Source organism: Mauremys mutica, chromosome 19, assembly GCF_020497125.1.
Source record: "Mauremys mutica isolate MM-2020 ecotype Southern chromosome 19, ASM2049712v1, whole genome shotgun sequence".
Lineage (NCBI taxonomy): Eukaryota > Metazoa > Chordata > Testudines > Geoemydidae > Mauremys > Mauremys mutica.
This window is the reverse complement of record NC_059090.1, coordinates 14,535,484-14,563,395: the sequence shown is the minus strand read 5'-3', so window position 1 is coordinate 14,563,395 and position 27,912 is coordinate 14,535,484. Positions and strand designations below refer to the sequence as shown.

The following is a 27,912-nucleotide window of genomic DNA, read 5'->3' as shown; positions in this document are numbered from 1 at the left end:
CACTGATGTGGGGGGTGGGATTTGTAAATGTCTAACTGAATCTAGGGCAAAAATTTCCCACCACAAAGTGAGACTGTAAACACTGCATTAACCCTTCCAGTGGGAATCTCCACCACCTAAGTAAGTTTGAATGGGTCGTATGGTGTCTTACTTCTCACCCCTAATCAACCAGCTGTTACACAGGACCTAGGTTCCATCCACTCCCACTCGATGGGGAAGGAAGCATTGCAGTAACAGAGCAAGGGAACATGGGCATACCAAAGAGAGGAAGGCAGACCATTGATGTCAATGAATCACCATGCTCAACAATATGTCAAATAAAACCTCTCTTATCCTATTAATGCCTTTAATGTTTTAGTTAGAGTGGGGCAAGGCCATTTCTATCTCTACAGTAGATAAAACCCAATAGATTAATTCTTTCTTCAAAACTTTCTGAAATCAGATTTTGGTTGAGAGGCTTTTGTGCTCATCTATATTTGTTCAGATTATAAAAAGACAAGTTAATATATTTTATTTCACAACATAGACTATACATAATTTTTCTTTTACACATATTAAATGAAATACATAGATTACATAGTTTACATGGAATTGAAAACTAATACATAATAAGACACAGTAAGTGCTACAGTATCCACAGTATTAAATTAACATTATTCACAAACTTATTTAAAATGTAAAAACAAACCCACACATTTGCAGACACTGAGTATCTCCAACTTCCGATCAGTATCTAGGATCGCTTTTTCAAAGGCATTCAGGATTATAATGCACAGAGACAACATCTTGCTGACAAAATGTAACATGACAAAATACAAATCCTCTTATAAAAGTCCCACTGAAGCACTATCTGTAAACTCATACTAAACCTGTGAAAGTAAAATGACCATAAATTCTTGTCCTGGAAAGTAACATCCATCTGAAGATCTGTATAAAATAAATAAATATAATTCCCAGATCAGACTCAGTTTATTCACAGAAAGAAAAATGAAACAACCTTGAGGGTTTGTTTTTAAAAATTTTAAACAATTAGAAGATGTAAAACCATCTTAGATCTCCTCTATAGCGCAAGGGACAATCTAAAAAGCATCACAAAAATGTATTCTTTTTTGAAGCTGTAAGTAACCATATAGAGCAGCATAACTACAAGGTTCAGTACTGCCAGTGATTACTTAGGCCAGCTGTGTCCCAAGTGTCCTGGGCACTAGCTCTCAGAGGCTCTGGATGTGTTGGGAGAACTTCATGCTATATTCTGTGCTTTGCATCATTGCCCTTTCTGGCTGGTGATCAGTTGTATGACCCAGTACTTCTGCACTGAGTTTTTCCACCCAGGAAGCACAAGGATCCTAAGCGCAGGATATGGCATGAAGTTCTTCCAACGCATCCACAAACTCTAAGCGACCTTGGCTGAAACTCAAGCAGGGGAAACCCTGCCTCCATTGACCTACTTTAGTCCAAATCCGATCCATTTTACCCCCAGAAGACCTGCATTACCTTACAACAGACAGGACTCACATTGGTAATCAGGTGTAGACAACCCAGATTAGCTAAGCTATCCACCACCAGGAACTGATCCACCAACAGACTTCACAGATGCTATGATGGAGATAAACATTTCTTTGCCTCCTGCACTACCACAGCATGAGAATTGAAGAAATCTGTATGATGCAAACTATCAGCTTTGGCATGAGACTTTCACCACCAGAGCATCTGTCTTCCCTATCATGTCATTTTCCCCAGGTCATCCATAAGCCAGGGTGACCTGTGAAGATAAAGCTGGGGGAAGAGTGTAGCTTGTGACCACTATTGCTGGCTGAGGCCAAAAGATCACAACCTACCAGGTTTGTAGAATCAAGTCCTAATTTAAGATGAAGAACAGGAAGAGACATAGATATGATGTAGTCCTCAGGATCTGTCAAGTCCACCAGTAAGGCCCTCAGAATCCCAAAGTATGGGCATCCTTGGCCTAAATTCATTGTATTCCTAAAAACAACCTGCAAAAACTATGAACTGATTGTGTACATTGATGTTACTTTAAAAAAAAATGACTAATGCTCTATAGGGAGTAAAAGGAGTGTGGAGAAACAAAGGGAGATGCAAAGGAGGAGGGGAGCAACAGAAATAAGATGACTCTGTTTGACTCAAGGACACCTCTTCAGGATCTCTATAGCAACTGCCAGTTGCCAACCGATAACTTCCAGGGATTTTTTAAATGAAGGCAGTGTATTCTGGCTCTCAAGATAAATGCTCTAGGTTTAGGAAGTTTAAGTAGACTATATATGTATGATGTGTAGAGGTTAGAACAAAGGGCAGGGAACAAGGACGAATCCAGTCACAGTCATTACCTCAATGTGTGTCCTCAGGCTAGTCACTTGATCTCCTTATGCCTCTTACAGCTGGAAAACTGGAAGGGGGGAGGAGGGGAGCAGGATCTCACTGAAATCGTCATTCATAACTAGAGTGGGGAAATAAGTTATGAAATCAAAAACCCTCCCAGTTCCATGTTTGTAATAAAAAATGCATGCTAAAAGCACCGGGAAGGATGCATTATAGAAAAATACAGCAGAACATGGATATTCAGTCATGAAGCATAAAAATATATTGGAAACGGGTGAACAAGGAAACTGGTCAATTTCTGCCATGACTTTTACAAGGTATAAATCAGGATAATTTGCCCCAAAAGTTTCAGTAAAATTTGATTTATTATTGTTTAAGCAGAGTAACTGTTTAAAAAATAAATTTCAAGTACTGCTAACCCTTTTGAGTTTAGCAAAGTGTCTGTGTTAAAATGGCACTAAACCTAGCCAGATTGTGTATCTGGTCAAATTAATGCATTCTTGGATACACAGGGGGCTTTGGCTCTTACTTTCAAGGGCTTGTATTACCCAGCTCCACTATGCTGACTGCTATGTCTCACAGTTTAATCAATCGTCATTCTAAGCAAAGGTTTGTTGAAATGCATTTCAATTAGATTGCCAAGTACATGGTTAGATCCTCTTTAGGGACTCACTAAGAATCAAGGAAGAGTTCCTGTAAATATAACAGACTGAACTTTGTATTTGTTGGAATGCTTTCAGGTTATGCCTATTTGTCTAAACTGAAAAAAAAAATCATATAAGCTAAAGCAAACCTCCCTGCAAAAATCCAGAAACCAATTGCTGATGATCACGAAAGAATTACATTCTTCAATGGAAGTTTTCCACACATAACATTCCTAAACAATTGCTGCACATGGGAGCACTATAACAACTGAATAGACATGGTTACTTTATACAGGAGTGTTTGTGTCTCCAAGTTTTACCCCTTTAATCTCAAACTCTTCTTTCTGTATGGGTTCCAGAAATTAAATCCCCTCCCCCATAAGTTTCTCCCCTAACACAGGAGAGACATACTCTAAAAAGCATTCCCCTGGCAAGTGTTCACAATCATTTTCATGAGTTAGCATTAATCCAATTAGTTCCAAATATCCACAGGCTCATCTATTCCACTCATCTGAATCTTTTGAGACTCCAGAATGGATGATTAGTTGAACTATATTTTATGTGTCTGTACCAGCCAAACACACATACATTATGATACAGAATGTTCAGTTTCTGAAGCATATCTCGGCTATGTTCAAGAGGAACATTATTACTGAAAAAAGTCAGTGATCAGGATTTCAAATAAAGTTGACATACGCAAGCTTTTAAAATAGATTAGGGATAGTCTAGAGGTTTGAGCACAAGGATGGGGAACCAGGATCTCCTGCATGCTCACCCCAGCTCAAACACTATCTGGGGACTTGGACAAGTAATTTAATCTGTCTGACTCAGTTGCCCTATCTATAAAATAGAAAGGCTAGCTAGTGACTTGAAACGGCTTTTGTGAGAATTCAGTTGCCAATATTTGTAAACTGCTTTGAAGATTAAAAATACCACTCAGGGCTATGTATTTTAATTATTGTACATACACAATTCCCATTGACAGTAACAGGAGTACTGCATGTGTAGAGAGAAGAGACCTCGAAATGTCCATACCTGGCTCTAAGAACTACATATTTAAAAAGTCACCCTAGCACATTTGATTCTGATCCAGGAAAGCACTTAAACACATTCTTAATGTCAAACATACCCTATCAAAGTCTATGGGCTTGCTTGCTGGATTGGGGCCTACATGAATTATATTTTAAATACATTTATCCCCTTTTGAATTACACTGCAAATGTAAATTGATACTTCTGCCCATTCTCAATGATTCATCTCAATAATTATAGAAAAGACCTAGTATATAATAACTGTGTTAAATTAAAGATTTTTCAGAAAGGTAATGAGACTAGAAATACAAAATTACGGTCAACGCGCCATTCTTCATTTATGCCCTCAAACAAATGCACACACCATTTACTGTGGATTTTTGTGCAGCTCAATTTAGATAAATTAAAATGTCTTTCACACACAACACTGATGCTGGCTATGTGGACGGCTTTAGGGTTCACAGGTGTCCCCTGTGGAAAAAAATTAATTATAAACCTCCTCCCTGAGTGTCTTGCAAGATCATCCCCAAGCTCCTGCGCTAGTCTCCGCTCCAGTGAGTGCTTGAAGCTGGGAAAGCCAAAGTAAGAAAAGATGCCTACAGCTTTCAGGTTAATGAATTAATTCTTTGTTGTTACTAGATTGTATAGTATTTTCCGGATAGACTCCCTACATCTCTACACAATCCGTCAGGGGGACTCCAGGACATTTTTGCTGTACAAATTTGAATCCTATTGCTTCTACCATTGGCAATACTTTTTTAAAAAAAGATTACATGCTATGTTGAATGTAAAGAACAGATCAGGAATTAAGGGTTAGGTTTCAAAACAGTCTACAAAAACAAATCAAAGGTCTCAATGGAAAAACAGGAACAGAGAAGGGCGGAGAGAAAGAAGTAAACTGTGCCAGTGGCTGTTAGCCAGTCTGCATCATCAGTCAACAAAGATGCTAGCACCTTCCCATGGAACAAAATCTCTGCACCCGTGAGACAAAGTGTATAATTTAGGTCCCAACAAATTCCAACCATTAATTGCCACCTATTTTAATCCACTATTTAGCTGCCTGTACAGGTAACATGTTCCGCACTGTATCACAGCCATGCAACCCTCATGTAGTATTGTGGTATGTAGGCAAAAGGGGCCATTACGAGCAGCACAAGGAAGGCTCATTGCCTCATTCTTTTACATTCTTAGGTCCTACGAATCTCTAGTTACCATTCAAGAAACAATTGTCAACTTGTCAGGATACTAAAACGTACCTTCCTTAACGTAAAATAAACCTCATCCCATTCCCGGTGGGTATCTTTTATAGGTATACAATTTTAAAAATTTAACATTTGGCATTTTTCATATTAAGCTCTCAAAGTGCATCACAAAGATGAGGAGGTATCATCATCCCCTTTTTACAGATGAGAAACTGAAGCACGAAGAGATTAAGCAACTTGCCCAAGGCCACACAACAAGTTAGCTGGAAAACCGATAATAGGATCTATGTCTCTCTTTGCTCTGTTCAAACCACTGGTCAATGCATATACAGAGGTTTAAGAGACTAATAATTTTAATGCAAATATTTGGGCATGCAGCAACCTAAAAAATAACTAAACAGAACTCGGTTCTTAATTTCTCTCCCCCAAATCATCACAATTAGCAGAGATTTCACTGTAATCTAGGTTTTACAATTTGCACAATGAAAACATTTGGAATTTTTATACAAAATATTCCACTCACTATTAGCAAGTTCCCTTCGGCATCACTGGAGAACCAAAAAATAATAGGCATCCTCTCCAAAGATGCTGCGAAAGATGCACCATACTTTTAGGTACGTACATTTTGGGTTAAACAGGCTGCTCTTACTGTTCCTTTGACAACAGGCAGGGCAGCATGTCTTTCATAACAAAACTATGTTGATTACCTGAAACAACCACATGATGCATTTATCAGAATGGAACAGAGGCCCTGATGTTTATCCAGATAAGCGACAGATTCTGCACAGAAAAGATACCTTACAAGTGCTCAGATACTACAGTGACAAAGTGATATAAATACTTAGCCCACGTCTACACTACCCGCCATATCGTGGATCAATTTATCATGTCTTGTCTAGATGTGATAAATCAATCCCCGAATCGATGCCCGTACTCCACCTCGGCAGGAGGAGTAAGCGGAGTCGATGGGGGCGCCGTGGCGGTCGACTTGCCGCTGTGAGGACAGCCAGGTAAGTCGAACTAAGATACTTCAACTTCAGCTACGCGAATAGCGTAGCTGAAGTTGCGAATCTTAGATCGATCCCCCCTCCCAGTGTAGACCAGCCCTTAGGGTGTGTCTACACTTTAATGCTGCAGCTGCATTGCTATAGCACTTCAGTTTAGACACTACTACCTACACTGATGGCGTAGGTAATCCACCTCCCCAAGAGGCAGTAGCTAGGTCAGTAGAAGAATTCTTCTACCGCTGTCTACACTGGGGTTACGTTAGTATGTTTGTCAGCTATGTTTCTCAGGGGGTGTGGATTTTTCATGCCTCGAGAGATGTAGCTATACAGATGTAAGTTCCTAGTGTAGACCAGCCTTTAGACTAGGCAGAGATAGAGAAACAGGCAGATAGGAGGAGAGATCTGCAGGGAAATAACTGAATAGAGATAGGGTGTTTGACTAAGGGCTTGTCTACACAGGGACATCTAGGAAAATTAATCTGAGTTAGCTAAAAGTGTGAATATGAAGTGGATTAGTTAAACTGAATTAAAACCCTGCGAGAACTTCTTAATTCAAAATAGCAATGGCCTCAATTCACTCAATTGGAAGTGAACTAAGATAAAGTGGCCTTAATTCAGTTTAATTCTGAACAACAGCACCCACAAAGAGCTTTAATGAAGTTTAACTAATCCACTTTAAAGTCACACCTTTAATTATCTGGATTAATTTTCTTGGATGTGCCCGGGTATATCAACCCTAAGAGAGGTTCTAAGGTCACTGAAAAAAAATTCAGTGTTATGCAGATGTTTGGAGTCATTCTACAACTATACAGCATTCATTAAATATATATGAGGGTTAACAGATCAGTGTTTTGTTTTGTTTTTTTCCAGATTTAGAACTTGCAAAATGTGATGGTATACGCCAAGAAAAGTTAAGTCAATAAAGTTATTTAAAGCAGTTACGGAGTATACTCCCCTGACATCCTCCTGCACAATTCTTCTCAGTTTCTGTCAAAAAATGAACACGTATTAGGCAGTAACAACATCTAAATCACCGTAAAAGATTTTGTTTAGAACAAGTCCAGCCAATAGCAGTATTGTTAACTCTCACAAATTAAATCACAAGACACAGAAAGTATGCTCATAATGAAAGCACAATGGCTCTTATGTCTGGGGTTTTCCTTAAACTGGATTTAAAATTTTCAAAGTCTGGTAGAGGATGTGGCAATTAAGGGCTTTAATTAAGATACAAATGATACAAGAACAAGATTTTCTTCTTCCTGTCCATTTCTTTTTAATATAGAGAACCAGAATAAGTTACCATATAATCTACTGGCAAAAATGTTAGTGCCAGAATATTACCACATGAGATAAACATAATCAGAAAGAACAAAATCCCCATAATAGCGTCTCTTGGGAAATTTCTAAAATGTGATCGTAACACAGTCAAGCCCAAACGTATGCTTTTAATCACTGCAGCTGAGATTCCCATTTCTGTCAACAATGCTGAAAAGTCAGACCAGAGCAATGTCCCATTTCTACAAAGACATGAGAATTGGGCAAGCACCACTGAACTACCCACAAAAAACAGCCTTATTTTAACGTAGTCATTAAATAAAGCGTTTCTCCTAACAAGAATCTTGGGCTCATAAGTTCCAGATTTTGGATCTGAAGGAGCTGTTTAGTAGAAAGTTCAGTCTGTTGCTTAAGGATCCCTTCCCCTACAAAGAAACCAAAGTTGAGGAGCCAGCTGATAAGTGAAGGACTCATTCAAGTCTTCACTCAACTTAGGGCTGGTCTACATGACAAAATTTAAGTCAACTTTATCTAATTCGACCTGGAGCCTCCGAATTAAGTCGATTGTGCATGGCCACACCATGCTTATTGTCTCAATGGAGTGCGTCCTCACTAGCAGTGCCTGCATCGATGCACAAAGCAGTGCACTGTGGGTAGCTATCCCAAAGTGCAATTTGCCACAGTGTGTTTTGGGAAGTTTGTGCAATGCCTCATGGGACCAAAACGTTGCAGGGGAGAATGGGAACATTGCGTCGGCATCCCATGATGCACTGTCCTCCCTCCCTCATATCAATAGCAAACCACCCAGTGGTTTTTGTGCCTTAAAACTGCCACACGTACGCCATAACCCCAGAAGCATGGAGCCTGCTCAGTTGTGTATTCTTGCTGTGAGCATCTCAAACACCTCACGCCTTCTCCTGAAGTATTTCCAGAGCCGAAGTAGTGTTCGCCACATGGAACATAGCAATGTCCTGCAAGCAGCTCTGCTATAAGTCATTGGGGGGGGAGGGAGGAACACAATCCACAGTTGCTGCTGGCAGTCACAGAGCAGCTGCACTCTGTTGAGAGCTGTTTCTGGTCCCATGAAACAAGCACTGACTGGTGGGACTGCACTGTTTTGCAAGTATGGGATGACTAGCAATGGTTTCAGAACTTCTGAATGTGTAAGGCCACCTTCCAGGAACTTTGTGCAGAGCTTTCCCCTGCCCTGCAGTTCAGCAACACAAAAATGAGAGCTGCTCTGACAGTGGAGAAGCAAGTGGTGATCGCTATTTGGAAGCTTGCAATGCCAGACAGTTACCAGTCAGTTGGGAATCAATTTGGAGTAGGTAAAATCAACTGTGGGAGCTGCTGTGCTCCAAGTGTGCAGGACCATTAATCGACTTCTGCTACAAAAGGTAGTAAGTCTGGGAAATGTGCAGGAAATAGTGGATGGTTTTGCCGTAATGGGTAGGGCGATAGATGGCATGAATATCCACATCTTGGCACCAGACCATCCTGCCAAAGAGTACATAAACCAATGTTGAGATGCCTATAGTTATCCTGGGGGACCCAGCCTACCCCTTGCTTCCATGGCTCATGAAGCCATATACCAGCCTTCTGGACAGCAGTAAGAAATGGTTCAGCTATAGGCTCAGCCAATGTAGCATGGTGGTTGAATGTGCCTTTGGTAGTTTGAAAGGGCACTGAAGAAGTTTACTAACAAGGTTGGACCTTAGTGAAGAGAACATCCCCCTGGTTATAGCTGCCTGCTGTGTGCTTCAGACCTGTGGGGAAAAAAGGGGGAAATTTTCCGCAGGGCTGGGCAGTTGAGGCAGATTGCATGGCAGCCATTTTTGAGCAGCCAGACTCCAGGGCAATGAGAAGAGCACAGCAAGGGGCGCTGCGTATCCACGAGGTTTTGAAAAGCCATTTCAATAATGAGTCACAGTAACGCGAGCTGCTTGTCTGCATTGTGCTTTCCCAAACCTTCACTTGGCTTGTATCACTGTCCCTGTAAAGCCAACCCCCCACCCAAGCCCACTGTTTCTACTCAGTAAAGAACATTTGTTTCTCACATCCATTTATGTACTTTATTTAACAACCAAAGTAAAGAGGGAAAACAGACAAAAAAATTAGCCTTGGGGAAAAGGGGTTGTAAAGTTGGAACAGGAGAAACATTTTTAGCTGTGTAATATAACACCGCATTCTAGACCATCAAAGGTCTGTGAATGGGCACCTTCTGTTCCTTGTACCCTCCTCCCGAGATAACTGAAAGGGATAATGGACTTTTCTCCCACGCCTCAGGGAATGCTTTGGGGAAGGTGATTCTGTGCCAGGCGATGCTGGCTAGCTGGTTGTCCACCAGGTTGTCCACCAAGAAGTCTGAAGAGAGACTTCTTCTGTTCCTGCAGTTCAACCAGATGCCTCAATATGCCTGCTTGGTCATAATCCGAAGCATCTCATCCTGCGCGGCACACTCTTGCTCATTGGAAGCTCTCCTGCTCTCCATGTCCATGTCTAACTTCTCAGACAGTGAAATCCTCCACCCTCTCAGCTGTGGTCAGCTCTGTGTCAGCTGTCCCAGAGGCTTTCATTATCTCAGTGAACATGTCCTCCCGTGTTCTCTTTCGCCTTCTTCTAATCAGCAAAAGTCTGCTTCCAGGTGTTGATGACGTGCCAAAGGACACATTTTCAGCTGAGAGTCAGTCATGGGAAAAAAAGAAAGGAACCATTGTACATGCATAGGATGTTTCCATAGCAAGGCCGTTTTCATTAAAACAAAACAAAAAAACCACCCTTATTACACTAGGTGCAAGCCATAACAATCAGAATCCATAACCATTCACTGCACCGTTTTGCTGTTCCAGCCATGGTGAATAGCTCCCCCTCTCCCCACTCCCAGTCATGGGTGACTGCACTTTTAATGAAGTTTATGGTAGGCTCATGTCGGGAGCAGAGGTAGCTAGTCAAACAATGGCCCTCCCCCATAGCACCACGGAAAGCTATTTACAAACAGGGCGGGGGGGCGTTTTCACTCTCAAATTGCAGAATCTCACATGTGGGGCCCCAGTCAACTACTTGCCAACCCATGCCAAGCACAGTAAAGGCACATTAGCAGCCGCGTGGTTTGGCGATCAGGAATGTGGGGTGGGGGAGGTCTACATGCTCTTTTTTTCTTGTAAGAGCACTTTTAATGACAACTTCCACCATTTCCCCTAGGCGACCCTATGTGATATCAGTCTCCTGAGGGTAACAGAGGCGGAAAGGAAGCAGATGCTGCAAGCGTCTGGGTATAGACCCAGTCCTCATGCTGCTATGCTGTGTACCACAATGATGCTAGCAGAATTCATTCAGGAGTTGCGTGGGAAAGTGTCTTATCATGGTGGAAGAAATAAGACTGCACTGCCCAAAAACCTTCTGCAAAGGATTGCAGAGTCCCTCCATGAAAGTTTTCTAGAGATATCCATGGAGGATTCCCGGACTATCTCAGTCCAATAAAAAGTAGTTTCCGGGGCCACCCTCTGCATAGCTGAAGCAGCCTCTTGAAAGCAAAGAACCACAGCACCTCGCTTTTTCTTCACAGTAAACATGCAATACCACCGAATGTGTGCACCTGCTAAAGTTTAACTGGACTTTGACTGTAACTGTATACTCACCAGAGGTGCCTTCCCCGGCATCATGGCTGGCCACCGTAATGTCCTGTGACCCACAGGGCTGGAGGGTTAAAAATATTTTCTGGCTCTCAGGGAGAATGGATCCACCGCTCACTGTCTCCCATGATCCTCATCCACCATATCATCCTCCTTGTCTCTAGACTCACACACCTGTGAGGTGTCCACGTTGCTTGTGGGGGTACTGGTAGGGTCACCCCAGAGAATCGCATACAGCTCGTTGTAGAAACGGCATGTGTGGGGTTCAGCACCAGAACGACTACCTCCCTTGCCTTCTGGTGCGCTTGGCAAAGTTCTTTTATTTTCACACGGCACTGCTGTGTGTCCCTCATGTAGCCCTTCTCCCCAATTCCACGAGCGATCTTTGCATAGATGTCAGCGTTTCTTCTGCTGGATCGGACCTCTGCCAGCACAGACTTCTCCCCACACAGTGATGAGATCCACCACCTCCCATGCAGACCAGGCTGGAGAGCGTTTGGGGAATGTAGTCTCCATGATTAGCTGTGCTCAAGCTGGCATGCTCCCAATGCTGATCAAACAGGAAATGGGAAATCAAAAATTCCCAGGATTTTAGCAGGGGAGGGGCTTTTTCCTGTGTACCTGGCTGCAGTGCAGCAGAGTTGAGAATGATCTCCAGAGCAGTCACAGATGAGCATTGTGGGACACCACCTGGAGGCCAATTAAGTCAAATTACACAATGCTGCATCTGCACTACCTCACAGTCAACCCATGAAAATCAAAGTAAGTGCTACGCCTCTCGCAGAGGTGGATTACAGAAATCAACATTAGAGACAACTTGGTCGGCATAAAGGACCCGGTAGTGTAGGAACATACATTAACAGGTTGACTTAAGGCGGCTTCCTTTGACCTACCTCTGTAGTGCAGACCAGGTTTTAGTGAAACTACCTTGGTTAGTTTCATTTGCCATTTCTAGAGTGTTTCAGTTTTAGATTCTCATGCACTAGCAGGGTGGTGTTGTTTTTCCTCAGACTGAAGGGGAATCTTAACCTTTAAATAAAGATTCAAAGACATGTTTTTATCCTCTCCCTTTCCCCTTCTCCTTTCTAAAACCTAAATTCAAATCCTAAACCTGAGCACTTGACAATGTTCCTTTACAAAAGATACACAAAGTCATGAGCTCCCAAGTACAGCCTTATAAAGAAGATTTACTGTAATCTCCTAAATTAAACAGTACGGGTGAGAGCTAATCCATTTTTTTGTTCAGAACATGCTATTCAAAGATTCTTACTGAAATTCTTGATAAACATCTTAAATGCAAGTTGCCTTCCCAAAGATCTTTTTGGTCAACAAATTAGATTAATCAACCCAATGAAATGTAACATGAGGGCCTACAATTTACATTAATATTTCCAAGATTAAATTTTGAAGCCAACCCAAGTGACTTTCTTGAAATAGTGGAGATGATTTGAGATACTCCATATTATAGTAATGTTTCCAGGATTTAAATATATTCCTACATTTTGGATAAAATTATGTATTTGAGCTTTCAACAGAGACATTTACAAATGTCAGTATTTCAACTATCACTTTCAGGGAAGAAAGATGATCCTGGGATAGCCTCTTTCAGTCTAAAAGAAAATGTGCTGCAAAGACGCATTAGCTGGCAATTGTAATTAATCTTTAAAGATTACTCCAAAGTCAACAATTACATTTCTTATTGCTACAAGCAGGGAGGACAACAGGAATATTCATCATGTAACTTAATTTTTTTTTTCAGGGCTTGGCTTCTAAAGTCTCACCATCTAGCTTCCATTTCAGAGTCATGTGGAATTATCATTGGATCTGGAAGAGTTAAGTTTACAGTAATTCATGTGTTGAGTGTCCATCTTATCTTTGCTAATTGGGGCATACCAGTAGGGTTCTCCCATTTTCCAAAAGCCTTTCCAAATGAGCATTTTGTATACAGCTTCTTTTTTGTAGGTGTAGTAAATATTTAGAATTTCTAATGCTGAGAACAGGCTTTTTGTAAATTTTTTGTAATTTGTCCTAAATGTATTAAGGAATGTAGCCTGAATTTGTTAGATGTTCTTTTGGTCACAAAAATGGAAATAACTGAATTATTATAATACAGATTTGTAATGCAGTTTGTCAATAAAGCTAACTTTTGAAAAACTGAAATAATCACAACCAACATTAACATGAGACATTCTTCCCTTATTTATTTAAATTACCAGGTATTTCTGAGTTGCACTGTCAGTATATTTGTATTGGAGTGGTATTTGGCTTTATAGAGTGATCAATCTAGCAGACGTGACTAAAACCGTTACACCAGCTGGTAAAATTGAAGCCACGATGTTCTCAAATGGTGCTAACACCACCAGCAGCCATGACTTTGCTCGAAAGTGAATGAAAGTTGCACTGTCCACTTTTCAGACCCTGCCGTTACAGAAAAGGCACCAAGCAGGTGGGCACCTTTCAGAAGGTGTCAAGTTAAGATACCTGAGCCAACAATCTTGTTTCAGGCTAGTTTTTCAAGACGTTATCATGTAACAGGCTCCCATTTGCTGAACAGCTAAGCATTAGCCAACATTTCAGCAGGTCAATTCCAGTGCATCTCAGCAGCAATGCATTTTCAGAGACATATTGCAAAAGGTAATATTAAAAGCAACTGTTGTCTAGAAAAGACTTTTTATGCACTCTCTGAAAAGAATAACTCACCACCAAGTAATCTTGAATTCATAGATGGGGCGCTTGCAGTAATAATGGTTTATCAGATGTTTATCGCACACACCAATGCACTGATGATCCACAGTAATTCCCTTGTCGGACAGGTCTGTCACAATACAGTGCAGAAGATCGTATACATCAGCTACAGCCTCCCAGGGGCCAAAAGAGACATCTACTTCACAGTGATGTTCAAATAGCTTTGTCTCACTTTCACTTCTTTCAAAACGTAGAGAGTTGAAAAGTGGACACTCATATGGGGTGATAGGCATTTCTTCCTTGAAAACACAGATCTTCAACTTTGCAAATCTTGCTTTTCTCTGCATGGCTCTAAGCTTAGCTATTTCAATTATCCGCTCCAAGTGTTCTAAACAACAACAAACGTAATAAACAGTGAATGTCATGTGAGGAACAGAACACAATGTTTTCATGTGGAATTTAATTACTGCATCAAAGTGGCATGAATTATTCTTAAAACAACGCCAGAGGCAACAAAAGATATACTCAAGGGTTGCTTGCAAAAAGATACAGCCTACAATAATGAAATTAGCCATATTCATATTGAGAGTTTATATATGCCTTAAATTCCAGCTAAAAACAACCTTATGATTGCAAGGTTTAGGATGACTGCTTAAGCCCAAAGTTCAAGTTGTGAAATAACCAAAGGCTCAAAGGACTGAGAAAAAGACCAAAAAATCTGAGTTAAGTTAGGTGTGAAGTCACATGTATGGCATTATTCTCTTCAATTCAAGGCCAGTCTTATATTGGCTTATTTTTAATATAAACTGTGTTCAGATAAGATCTCTTGGGTAATGCTATTATGTGCCTACAAGGAACAATGTGTCTCGAAAAAATGGATTGTGTCGCCTGTAAGCTCTTTGAGGCAGGGGCCTGTTTATTGTATGTCCAAAAAGTATTTAGCCCATTTAGGCACAATACTTGTAATAATAAATAGCTGCTGAAACATTTCCTAAAGACCTTGAACACACAACCTCTTACCCAAGGAAAGAGATGCAGACCCTCAAGAGAATCACCAATACAGACTCAAAGAAACAGTCTTGTTCAAGAATCTCTTCTCGCACTTTATGGGCTTGATCCTACTCTCATTCAAGTCCAAGGAAAAACACTCATCACCTTGAATGATGCAGGTGGAAGTGCTGTGTGGGGGCTCCAAAGATGTGATGAGCTAGGATGTTAGACCACCGTAATTACCCAAAAGCAAAGTCAAAAATTGAAGCTTGGAAATGGAAATTAGGAGCCTAAATACATTTGAGGATCTGGGTCAAAATTACTCCAGTGAATAGGAAATAGCATCAGAGCCGCAGGACTTTCTTCCTGTCCATGAAAACCCTCTTTGCGTATTTACCTCAGAACACTTAAACACTCTTAGAAAGTAAACTCAGTCTTTTGAGCATTATTTATACTACACATACCAAGCTACAATATACATCGTCACTATTCTTTAATTTACCTTTGTAATATGGCATTAAGCCCAGGAAAGCTTGTCTAACTTTTTCTCCTTTAAGAGGCTGGACTTCCTCTAGATTGTCCAGCAATGGTCCTATGGAATAATATTGAGCTTCCTTGTAAACTGACCTCACCCGTTCTCTCGGTGGCAGATCACCAGATCGCAGAAAGTTAAGAATGTCTCTAAAGAGAAGGAGGAGGAGGGGAAATATTATTCAATAACAAGTCTTCAAATAAAATTTTGGGGAAAAAAGAACTTAATTGTTAATCTGACATGAAATGGAGACACCATTTTACTCAGTCCAGCAATTTTCAAATTCAGAAGGTAAGAAGCAGCTCTCATTCTTATATGAACTGTAAACTCTATTTTCAAATGCACATTTTGAGTGGCATTTTTGAGCCTCCAGCTGGAAAATGTGATGTCTGTGAAGCTAGCAGTGTGGGGACCCCAGTTTAAAAACACAGCAAACAAAACATTCAGGATGCTTTAATCTCTTTAAACTGAAACAGGACACAGATTATAGTCTCCCATTGACAACACAGTGATTATAACTGTATTCATTAAGTACCCAATTTTGCTGAAGAATTAGGTGGGCAGATCTTTCGGCGCACTGAAACCCTCACTAGCATCAAAGAGCCCCAGGTGGGCGAGTAGTGTCTGGCTGTGGAGTTGTCTTTAGAGGATCAGGGCCTTCTGCAATTATTCTGACAACAGAATGAGTGTTTCATTTGACTGTGTTTAACAATGGTTTAGAACAGAATGCTTTGTAAAGTGTTTTTTCCATCTTCAAACATTAACTAATTCATCCTATTAGCAAACATATGACCTGAAACAAAGAACACACCTGCTACTGGGCCCTTCTTTATAATATTGCAGGAAATATTGCTGGTTTGGTTCAACAGTGTATATCGCAATTAACTCAGTTTCCAATAAGAGAGTTGCCTGCAGTAAGCAGCTCACAAAAGCCAACATTTGTTTTCAAATAAACAAATCAGCTTAATCATACTAGGAAATTCTGACTTGATGTATTTTGGACTTTGTGGCGGATTAAGGAACAGCACTGATTGGCTTTGAAGAGAATTAAGTCCTCAACTGGAGAAATGAAGAACATCCCTCTGGGAAAAAGTATTTTGGAAATGAGGTTAGAATGTTCAACGTATATTTCTACAAGCAAAGATCTGATTCTGAAAACACTTAGTATTTGGAGTAGCGATTACTGCCAACAAGGGGAATCATGCTCAAAATAAATAAATAATAAAAAGCAAACTAATATCTTGTCTGAGACCTTTAGAAGGATAACAGAGCTCTGAATATAACATTGCCAGACATCAACAATTTAAAATAAGTTCTTTGGCCCCTGCATTTTTCCCCACGTATAATATGTAAACAAGTCTTTTAAAAACAATACAAGATTATTATGCTTTACTTTCTCACTGGTCCAGGGAGTAGATGGTCCACGTGCAAAACAAAGATTAATCCTACTACATTTTGCAGAATGTGTTTGTTGGAAAGTGAAAATCCCCAAAAGACATAGATTGTACTCTAATCTTCAGCTTTCTGAAGTGCATTATAATTAGAGCTGGGCCCGATTTCCAACAACAAATTCTCTTTCAGAGAAAGTCTGGCAATTTTGGATGCGGATAAATATCTGCAGGCTTGAAACAATGCTGCACATTTCATCAGTATATAGTGTTAACCTGTTCACCTGAATTTATATATACGTGAAATTCAGGCAAATAAAAATGCAGACAATAGAAAAGAGGAAAAATAAAAAAGGTATAAATTGTAATTTTATCCAAAACGAGATTCGGCCCTTCTAAGTATTATAGTATGATTAACAGGGTAGAATATTTTACACAGAAATCAAGCTTGTAAATTAGTCAACCACAATACCAGTTGTCTTTCTTAACAGCATGTTGTACTCTAAACTTGGACAAATCTCTACAAATATTTTATTAAACATTTGAAAATTGTGACAATCAAAAGAGGCCTTTATCAATTATCCTAGGAACATAACTGCCCTTTTAGGGTAAAAACAACAAGATAATACCAACAAACATCACAAAAAAAAAGGCCACAATCATGTTGTTACAAGAAATGGTGTCAAATACTCAACTTTTAATGTACGAGCAACTTGGCTCCCTGAATGGAGCTATTTTGTGCGTTTGTACGCGCACGCACGCACACACACACACTTTTGCTAAGGACCAAAACATTGTTTAGAGTTTTTTTGGGTAAAGTGAGTTACAATCATTAGTTATGAAATAATAGGGGTTTTGGCACTGCAATGTACCAAGAAGTTTGACAGTTTTCTGTAAGAAGTTTTAAAAACTGTAGTTGTATGTTAATCACACCAGTCTCTGATAAAAGATGCAATTCAAATGGGATTGAATTAGAAGACTGCAAACAAATTCTTGCCTTTCTTAAAATTAATGTTTCCTACCACAGTAACAGTTTCAAAATTAGAGTAGTAAGGACAATGCACATACCCAAAGTAAGTTCCATCTCTGTCAATAAAATATCTGCCTTGAGCATCTGTTGGAATGTAGTGTCTTCCACTAAACATAGCAGCCAACATGGTATCTTCATAGCGTCTTAGTGTTGACAGCCTGGTAGCGAAATACATGCCTCCTACATTAAGCGGAACGACTTCTGGGAACTGGAAAAGCAATCATATCACTATTTAAAAATTATTCTGTGGTGCTTCACAAACATGTATATGACAAGATCCCTTGACCCACACAGAGGAGAATCTCTATGAAACACAGGATAAGATTACAGATCGAAGATGGCACAAAGACACGGTCTGCAAGGAGATCAAAGTCTGAAGGTTTCATAAAGAGTGGAGGAATAGGGAGAGGGAGATCTCCTGGCACAAAGGAAGAAGGAGACTGTTCCAAGCATAGAGCCGCTGCATGAAAGGCAGTAACCCAGGAGTGAAACAAGGGAATGAAGGAAGCAGTTCAGAGAAAAATGAGCAAGTAACAACTTTTGGCAGATACAGGTCAAGGAAGAGTTGTGCTGAGTTTAGAGGATAAGAATTACTGATTTTTATAATAGGGCAGGAAGCACTTCTCTTTCTAGTGTAGAAGACAGCAGATAAATACTAATGTGGATGAGGGGAGGGTATGGGTTTCGAGGGTAATACACCTGGCTATCATGCAAAAAAGGAGTTCAGTTTCATTCACCAAGCTAGTTGGCAATGGAAACTAAACTAGAAACTCTTAAGACTTCAGCATGAGGAATAATGGATTCCCTGATACTGTACAACGGAGGCTCAAATGTAAGCACCTCATCAGCTCAGATGAGAACAATCTTACACCACCCTTACCTGTTGAGGCAGCAGAGGCAGCGAGTGCCCTGCCTGAGTTGCAGTAGGAGTGGCAGGGTCTTGGAAATCATCCTCTGCATCTGAACTCGACATGACATCGTCCAGATTTCCACTGGCTTTGTTCTGCCCTGTGACTACCACCATCCCTCTGGCTCTTGTAACCAGGTCTGCTGGGCAGACAGCCGTGGCAATGCTAAATGAGACAAGACCCAAATTATCTGGATACTTTCCCTACCAGCTGCAATCACAGGGCTGACAGAGAGACATAATTGTCCTGCTTTGTACAAATAATTTATGACACTGTTATTATTGGGAAGTGAATCATTATAAGGATTATTATTGTGCTGTGAGTCAAGCTCACAGATGCACAAAGATCTGGAGGAATGCAGTCTGCCCAGCAGTGCCAGGAAATCTCCTTGTCAGACCCAGAGCAGGAGGCCCGTCACTGGCTGAATAAAATGCTGATTTTCATTCGCTGCCCAATTCAGTGTCTGATTGGCTTAGTTCTTTTCAGCAGCAGAGTTGTCATTTCCCAACTGAATTCCAATTAGCTATTGGCTCACCTGCCGTTAAATTGCAATTGGCTGTTTGCAGAGCTGTGTTCTGAAAGCTGTTCTCTTATTTGTTGGACTGCGCTGTAGTAATCCTGTTATTGTTTACAATAATGTTGCAAGATGATTAAATGACCTGACATCTTTCAAAGCAGTTTTGGCTCTGCTGTGTGTTAGTGCAGTAGCTTCAGATGCTTACAGCAGGGCTTTCCGCACATTGTGCCTCACCTGAAGGCTTCTGGTGCAGTTCTACCAAGTCACGTAAAATGTTAACCCCAAAAAACGAGCTAAAAACATGTTAAGTTTTTCTGTGAATTTAGTCGCACACACAACAGGTGAAGAGGTGGTATTTAAAACAGCTTTTACAGATTACATTAGACATATAAACCTCTACCCCAATATATCGCAGCCCAATATAACATGAATTCGGATATAACGTGGTAAAGCAGCGCTCCGAGTGGGCGGGGCTGCACGCTCCGGCGGATCAAAGCAAGTTCGATATAACGCGGTTTCACCTATAACACGGTAAGATTTTTTGGCTCCCGAGGGCAGCATTATATCGGAGTAGAGGTGTATGCATATAGAAAACTTTACTAAATTTGCTTCACACACTATAGGGTCTCGCATTCTGTTGCTTCTATGAACTAAGCTCACGACATGTGCCAGAGGACACCTGCATCCCTCCATTCTCCCCCACAAGCTCTCTGTGCCCCACCTTTCCACCTCCCTCTAGTTTAGAGACACCCTGCCAGGAGCTCTGTGTCCCCATCCCCTATTCTCCCCATCACAGCCCCCCATTCAACCTCCACACCGTGCCAGGGTTCTGTTCCCCGTGTCTCCTGCCCCCATACCACTATCCCCCATTTTTCCCCATGCCAGCAGGTGTAGAGCCCCCACTTTCATCTTTCCCCACTCCCAGGGGCTTATGTGTTCCCCCCATTTTCACCCTACCGCCTTCCTCTCTTTTCTCCAGGTGTCAAACTTTCAAATTCTATTGGGAGGATGGACAGACTTGAGATGGGGTATTGTTTTGCCTTAAGGTGTAATGGCTGACATCAGCCAGTTCGTTATAGACAATTACAGAACTGGTTGAACCTGATATGCACTAACCAGATGCCGGAGGCTCCATGTGTCCCCCATTTTCTCCTTCCAGTTTTCTGAATTTAACCAAAATCAAAGGGTTCTATCCATCGATGGCTGGAACATTCCCTGCAATTTTGGAAGTGATCAGATAAAACAGAAATGCTGTAGAGTGAAGTATAAGACCTCACAAGCCTAGTTATGCGTGTTGTCAGGCCTGGTCTACACTACAGAATTAGGTCAATACAAGGTGGTCATGATTAGTAAGCCATGTCTACACTAGAATGCTGCTTCCGCCTAAGTAAGTCCCCCATTACACTGACATAGTAACTCCACAAGAGGCCTAATGCTTTTGTCGATGTAGTGAGGGCGACACAGTGTTTGTAGAGACGCTGTGTTATTTACATTGCCCATTGGCTGTCGGCCCCAAGTGGGGCTGACAGCTGGAGCTCTCCTCCCCTGCCCTGGCAGCCCAAGCTGCCATCTGGGCACAGACTCAGTTGCCCCTCCCATCCCCCAGGGCTGCTGGGCTCCAGCTGTCAGTGTCCCACAATGCCCCAGTGGGTGGCAGAGCTCTTGATGAGAACGCACACCACTGACAGAAGGACCAAGTGTGGACATGAGCCACCCCTTTAATTACTGCAGTGGCTGTATGTCAATTTAACTCTGTAGTGTAGACAAGCCTGCAGAATGCCTACAGTGCAGTTGACCACCTACCCCAAGGCCCAGGCCATGCTGAGTACATCAGACCTTTGCTCAAGTTCCTCCTCTGGCTCCCAGCAAGCTTCCAATGCCAGTTTAAGGCCTTGCTCTTAATTTTCAAAGCAATTAACAGATTAAACCCAAATTACTGCAAAAACAGAATTTCAATCTATTAACCACTCTGGGCCGTCCTAGCTACTATTCTGGGGCCCTACGCAGCCCCCCCGCTGGGGGTGGGAGAGGGTTGGTCCCAAGCCTCCACGGGGGACTGGCTTGGGGGACAGGCTTGGGGGACGGGGGGGAACCACCCCTCAGCATTCACCGGCGCGCAGCCAGGGCCGGGTCACTGCACTCAGCGGCGGCTCCAGGCACCAGCGCTCCAGGGCGGCAGTCAGGCTGCTTTCGGCGGCTTGCCTGCGGGAGGTCCGCCGGTCCTGCGGATTCAGTGGCAATTCGGCGGCAGATACACTGAAGCTGCAGGACCGGCGGACCTCCCGCAGGCAAGCCACCGAAAGCAGCCTGCCTGCCGTGCTTGGGGCAGCAAAAAAGCTAGAGCTGCCCCGGCTGCACTTCCCGCCACCGGTGAGTGCAGGCCCAGCCCTGCTTCAGTCCTCCGGGGGGTGGGGGGCAAGAAGGGGTGGGGCAGGGGCGGGAAGAGGTGGGGCAGGGGCAAAGCTGGGGCGGAGGCCCTGGGGAAGAGGCGGATGCAGCTGCGTACTTTGCGTGTGGGTAAGGATGGCCCTGGAACCACTGCAACAACTACGCTCCTCTGGAACATTGTGTTCTGGGCTTCATGGTCTGCAATGTGAGAACTGGGGACAAGGCATTCTCTACTGAGGGGATACAACTATGCAACAATCTTCCAGAGGAGATCAGGTGAATCCAGAGTCTGACCATCTTCAGGAAACATTACACTCTTTTTTTTTAAAATGATTTTTCCCCACAAGTGAAACTCACAATTCAGACACCACATTGATTCCCAAATTCTAATGAACCCTCCACCACCACAAAAAAGTCCTTACTCTTAAGAGAATTTTGACTCTTGAAAGGGAGAAATGAGTCCATGAAGTCCACTTGGGACTTCACTGTTGAGCACTACAAGGCAGTGTTGCCTAATGGATAGAGTCCAGGAGACCTGGTTCTATTTCTGGCTCTGCCATTGGCCAGCTAAGTGACCTTGAGCACATCATCATACCTCTCTATGCCTCTGTTTTGTCTCAGTTTGCTCCATCTGCAAAATGAGGATAATGATATTGACCTCTTCTGTACAGTGCTCCAAGATGTATAGATGAAAAAAATGATAAATAAGGGCTAGTATTATTATTGCTATTGATCTTACATGGAAGGTGCTCAGATACTCAGGAGACGGGCAGCAGAATAAAACCCTAAAACAGATTATTTTCCATTGCTGGCAGAGTTATACAGACAGACCCTGCAAAGACAAATTATACTCCGTGTCCTTGGCAGTGGTACCTATCTGTATTTAGACTACACCATTTTTTTTAAATCTTTTTTTTTTTTACTGAGACAATCCAACCTCAGTTACACAGAGCTTATGGCCTCTGAGAATAGAAAATGGGTTTGTTGCTTCATCAGATTGTAGCATCTTTCTTGGTCTGACAAACAGGACTGGCTTAGAGACCATCTCACATATTACTCATATGAATACAATAAGAAACATCTGCACTGCAAATGGTAGAAATGGGCGGTGACTGTAATTAGGAAAACATTGTAGAATTACAAAGACAATGAGTTTTCATTACATAACCCTCTTTTCATCACAATATAAAATGCACAGGCAAATATATGAAGGTAGAATGACTTGTCTCTGGCAATTATTTGAAATCTTGTTATGAAATAAAGACCTATTTTTAATCTAATAACTGAAACTCAAAAGTTATGTGCACTGCACACACCCCAAATGCACATTAACAAGAGTGTTCAAGCTAAAAAGAATTTTGATAGCAACTCCTTCAATGATAATTTCTTCACATACTTAACACTGCACAGTAGCTTGCAAGAGTCTTCAGCTGCATGGTTACATTTTGCACAGTGCCACGCAAGGATTTTCAATCTTATTTACATGTAATGTATTATTTATAACACTGCCATTTGAAAGCCAGTGCTTTGGCTGCTATATTCCCAGTTCTTATCTCACAGAAGCTGAGATAAGATACAGTTATTACTGATAAGCACTAATTATCCACATTTCTCAGGGGACTCTCAAAACAGACTCCAACGATCTGAAAGTTTTGGATTAACAAAATTCAGATTCTATATGAATGTTAGATTCAGGGAGACAGAATGAATTTTGGATAATCATGGATCATCATAATTTGTGAAGTACCAATAGTGACAAAATCTCATTAAAATTTCCCCTCTTTCCAATAAAGTAAGGCTTTGAGAAGGAGAAATTATTGGGAGTGTTTCTCTGCTACTTCCCTACTGCATCTCCAAAGGCCTCTAATCAACTTTTATCATTCAAACTTTAGAAGAAAAAAATGTTAGAAAGAGAAAGATAAAAGTATGCTTCTATCCAGACATATAATAGCAATCCAACGCTGACAGTCCATCAATCTGTTATTTAAGGATCAATTTTCACTAGTTGTCAATCAAAGGAAAAATTGGCAGAACCCTCTAATCTGGTAAATACTGATATTACCTTAGCCCTTGTTACTTAGTCACAGGATTACTCACAGCAATAACATTCAAACTTTGAACCCAATTTTGAAACTTGAGCACCTATGTTTGGGAGCCTAGTTCTATGTTTATTTCCATTCTGCCTCTAAAATGAGTATTTAATATGCCTCCACAGCACCCTGTTTGACTGCTCAGTTGTGGAGTTTGGTGTTCTCATTTAGGCACCCAAGTTTGAAAACCTTGATTACAAAACTAGCATTTCCATTCAAACTTTCCAGCAATACAATTGCCTCTATAGTGAAGCTCAGTGTACATCAGAGCCCAACAACAAGGATTTGTAATAACATTTATTTTGCCTTTTAAAATAGGTGAACAGATTGATTTTGTTAGTAAGATGTTTCAGTCATTAGTGAAAGAAGATGAATATTCAAATAGATGATAAGAAAAAAATTAAAATTATATTCTTTTGTTTAACCTGTGTTTTGATGTTCATTTATAGGCAGCTGAAGTTATTGTCTAAAGCGGCTTCATTTCCTGCTCACCCTCAGACATCCCTGCATGCAATGGACTAGTGACATCACTATCACTGTTGACCAGCACTGGAACAAGAAGTCTGCCTAAAAGAAAAAAGATAAGCAAATCTTTCTGAACTGGTGGTTACACTTTCTGATTCTCGGGCACTAAGCCAATGCTCTTGTGTTTGGGTTCATAGCAGTGCAGGGGAATAAGAAATTCACTCCCAAACTCCTCCTCCCTTCATAAAATCCTGCTTTAATTGTTTAACTGAAAAATATTTTCATTATTTAAAAAAAGCATGTTCACATTAGATTTTGTAAATCACTTTTTTTTTTTAACATTAAAAAAAATAACAAGTTTTGGACCGAAATTAAGTAGCTGGCGCCCCTTTAATTTTTCAAGTACATCATACTAAGGCCAAATCTAGTAAAGAAAATTAATGGAGACACTTCGTTAATAAGATGTATCATTGTTCTAAATTAGGCATCAGATACCTTAGTCTCTTCTAATTAATCCAATTATAAAGAATATCCTCCCAATTTACAAACTGCTGTTCCACTTAGTGGACAAGATTACTTCCCCGTAACTTGTTAGCTGACATTTTCCCCCTAGATACGTGTTTTTTCTAATCTGAGTTACTGAATGAGCCTGTCTTGCTAGTTTTGTTTCATTCTCTAGGGAAGACAACATTCCTAGTACTGTTTCACCTTTGATTATTACCCAGATTAAAAGAGGAGTATGTGTAGTGTTTCATGCAACTGCTATCACAACTGCTGTTTTCTCAGCTCTTTTCAGATTGGTTTAAATAACTGCTTCTGAGGCAGAGCACTCCTGAGATGTGGTGTCAGTGAAGTTATGTACATGAAAAATGATAATAAACAGTGTATAATCCAGTATCATTTGTGAAGTTAACCCAAGGGATCAGTTAGCCTGTTCATTTTACAACCCTATTTCCAGAGCACGGCTCTTCAAACGTAAAAAAGTATTCTGTGCTGAATTTTAAGAGGATTTAGTAGATTTCAAGGGAACCTTGGTTTTTGCAGGGACAGAACTCTGTGCATGCCTACTGGAAGATCAGGAGTAACTTTTGAAATGAGTCCCATATAGTCAAGGTTTTGTGTGTACTGAGCAGAGAAGAGAAATTGGGGAAGAAGAGTTACCATACTTTGAGAAAGGAAACCTACCCCCAAATAAGTTGGAGAATATTCTCAAACAGCAAAAGAACCCCTGAGATGTGGTAAGCAGAATGCTACAAATCAGTTTAACATGTCAGTAATATAACTGATTGTAAATGTAAAGGCCGGGGTACATGAGACATGCTTAGCAAAAGACAAAAAGGTATCCTGTACACATCCCATGAATTCATTCTGTCTGGTTGGACCAGGCAGAACAGTTTAAAACAAAGATATACTGTGTAGGTGGATATGACTGGAAGCAGCATCACCAGCAGTAACCCCCCTAAGTGTGAAATTGCATTGAGAAGTACAGGTTATCCAAACTAACCAGAGGAGGCCAGAGAACAGATGAAGTCTGCCTGTGTGTATTGCCCAGTCTGTATTTGCTGACAGAAACAATAACTAACACCAGAAGCCTGCACATTGTCCCCTTCCACAGCTCTCCCTACAAAACTATTTTTCTCACCTGACAGATTGACACTTACAAACAGTGCTGCTGCTAAAGACTGTAAGAGTCAGGAATGGGCGAGCTACTGTGACAGCCATTCTTATGCCACCTAGTGGCAATAGTCCAAAGTAACCTATTTTTTGTTTGTAAGACACCTGTTCCAGCCCTACCAGGTCTTTCGAGGGAGTGTTTCCCACTTGCCAGGCAGCAATTTTAAGGCAGTTTTGGGAGTACCGGTCTCAGCTGAAGAATTTTGCTCTGTGTTTCAATTAGACCTATGGAGTTTCAGTTTTGATTTTGTCAGACCCTATTGCCACTTTCCTCACTTAGATGCTTGGGGGGTGACAGCTTTTGAAGAAGCAAAATAAACAGCTACCTGCCAAAACTACATCCATCACCACAACGCTCTACCTTTTTATTTTTATTTTAAGCAATTAGAAAGGCACCTCTGGATCTACCCATCTGGCTGCAGGGATCACACTACCACGAGGCAGAACACATCCCTGGTAAATGACTCGGATTACAGCCAGGTGGAGAAGGGCACTCACTGCAGCACAGGATGTGCAGGTGGATAGTGACCCTTATGCAGTGGGGCTGCAGCTACAAAGGTCCCTGCTCCAGGCTTTGGGGACGGGACGGGAGGGGAGGGGGGACTCCGCACAGACCTTCCCCATTTCAGGGGCCCTGTCTGAGGGAGCCCAGCTAGGAACCGCCCCTGGACACACACACACACAGGGGCTGGAGCAATAACCAGCGATGCGCATTTGCTGTCCCCTCGTCCCGGGTGCTCGGCCCGCCCAGCCCCACTTCTGAGTCTGCCGCAGCCCCTCGAGGGGGAGGCCGGGGGGGCGGGCACACGCTCCCCCCCCCATGGGGCACGGCCCCCGGCGGGGCGGAGACGGGCTGTGGCCTCCCCTCCCGGGCGGACCCAGCTGGAGCCGGGGGTGCCCCTCGCCCCCCAACGGACGGGGCCGCCGCCGCCGCGCGCCCTCCCCTCACCTGCGGTGGCGGCTCCCCAGCTGCGGAGGCCGTCGAAGGGATGCGCGGCCCCACCTCGGATGAGCCGTAGCCCCGCCCCTCGCTCTACGTGCCGCGTCACGCGCTGCTCCGACCGGCCGAAGGGCCGGACCCGAGGAGGGGGCGGGGCCAGTGAGCCCCCTTCCTGCCCCTGGAATGGGGGCCGGGGCTCGCGCCCCATCGCTCACGTGCCTTTTGAAAGGCGTGGGCGGGAGTGGCGGGAAGGGTGTTGCCGCAGAGCGCGCGCGGCGATGAGCGGGGTCGCCCCCCAGGCACCACCGAGGGAAGTAAAGCAACGAGAAAACCCGGGCCCAGGGAGGGAGCAAGCCCTAAAACGGCGCTGCGGAACCAGAGCCAGGGTACCGCCTGCAGAATACATCGTGAAAAGCAGCACCTGCACCTTACTTTACCTCGCCTGCCAGGTTCTTGACCAGTGGCTATTTACACCTGTTACCCACCCTCCCTGTTTGCTAACAGTTAGTGCCTATATAAAGCTTTTCTCTCACACTCACACTCTCTCTCTCTCACACACACACTCTCAGAGTATACTTACATTTTCTTAGGCATGATTACATTTGCATGATAAACTGGATTTCAAAATATGATTTCACATAGTTCTTTTCAAAGTCACCCTCTTTGAAGAGGCATCTGAAAGTAACATGAAGTAATAGCAGCACAACTAAGAGGACAAATGGAAGACCCTTATTTACAACCTTTGAACATTTTAATTTGACACTGATTGATGATGCACATTGGGCTAAAGGCTACAACTACCCCTTCTTTTTAAAGAATGTAATCTGAAGTCCAAACAAATCATAGGTGACAGTTTCTCTTCAGTAGTTCTCTGCCAATGTGCCTTAAAAAGTAGGGTTGAATGCTGAGTTGGCATTGCTAATAGACTGCTATAAATCCATGGTACGCTCATATCTTGATATAAATCCATGGTATGCCCACATCTTGAATACTGCATGCAGATGTGGTCACCCCATCTCAAAAAAGATATATTGGAATGGGAAAGGTTCAGAAAAAGGCCACAAAATGATTAGGGGTATGGAACGGCTGCCATAGGAGGAGAGATTAATAAAATGGGACTTTTCAGCTTGGAAAAGAGACAACTAAAGGGGAGATGATGGAGGTCTGTACAATCATG

General features: G+C 42.2%; 1 protein-coding gene across 9 annotated transcripts; it reads right to left on the bottom strand.

Moving 5' to 3' along the window:
- Positions 1-494: 494 nt before the first annotated feature.
- KCTD7 (potassium channel tetramerization domain containing 7) lies at positions 495-26,842 on the bottom strand. 9 transcript variants are annotated; one of them, XR_006574300.1, is made up of 10 exons: positions 26,745-26,842; positions 24,082-24,223; positions 20,295-20,393; positions 18,634-18,826; positions 17,792-17,961; positions 15,306-15,484; positions 13,829-14,201; positions 12,022-12,157; positions 2,346-2,455; positions 495-927 (listed from the first exon to the last, which is right to left on the bottom strand). XR_006574300.1 is itself a non-coding variant. In XM_044993316.1 (9 exons), exons 4-8 carry the CDS (start codon positions 18,775-18,777, stop codon positions 12,067-12,069), a joined length of 957 nt encoding a protein of 318 aa, XP_044849251.1. In that variant the 5' UTR covers positions 18,778-18,826; positions 20,295-20,393; positions 24,082-24,223; positions 26,745-26,842; the 3' UTR covers positions 495-2,455; positions 12,022-12,066. The 9 variants fall into 9 exon arrangements, 6 of the variants coding, with proteins under 6 accessions (XP_044849251.1, XP_044849253.1, XP_044849252.1 ...); XM_044993316.1 differs by having other exon boundaries at positions 495-2,455; XM_044993318.1 differs by having other exon boundaries at positions 495-2,455; positions 24,149-24,223.
- Positions 26,843-27,912: the final 1,070 nt, after the last annotated feature.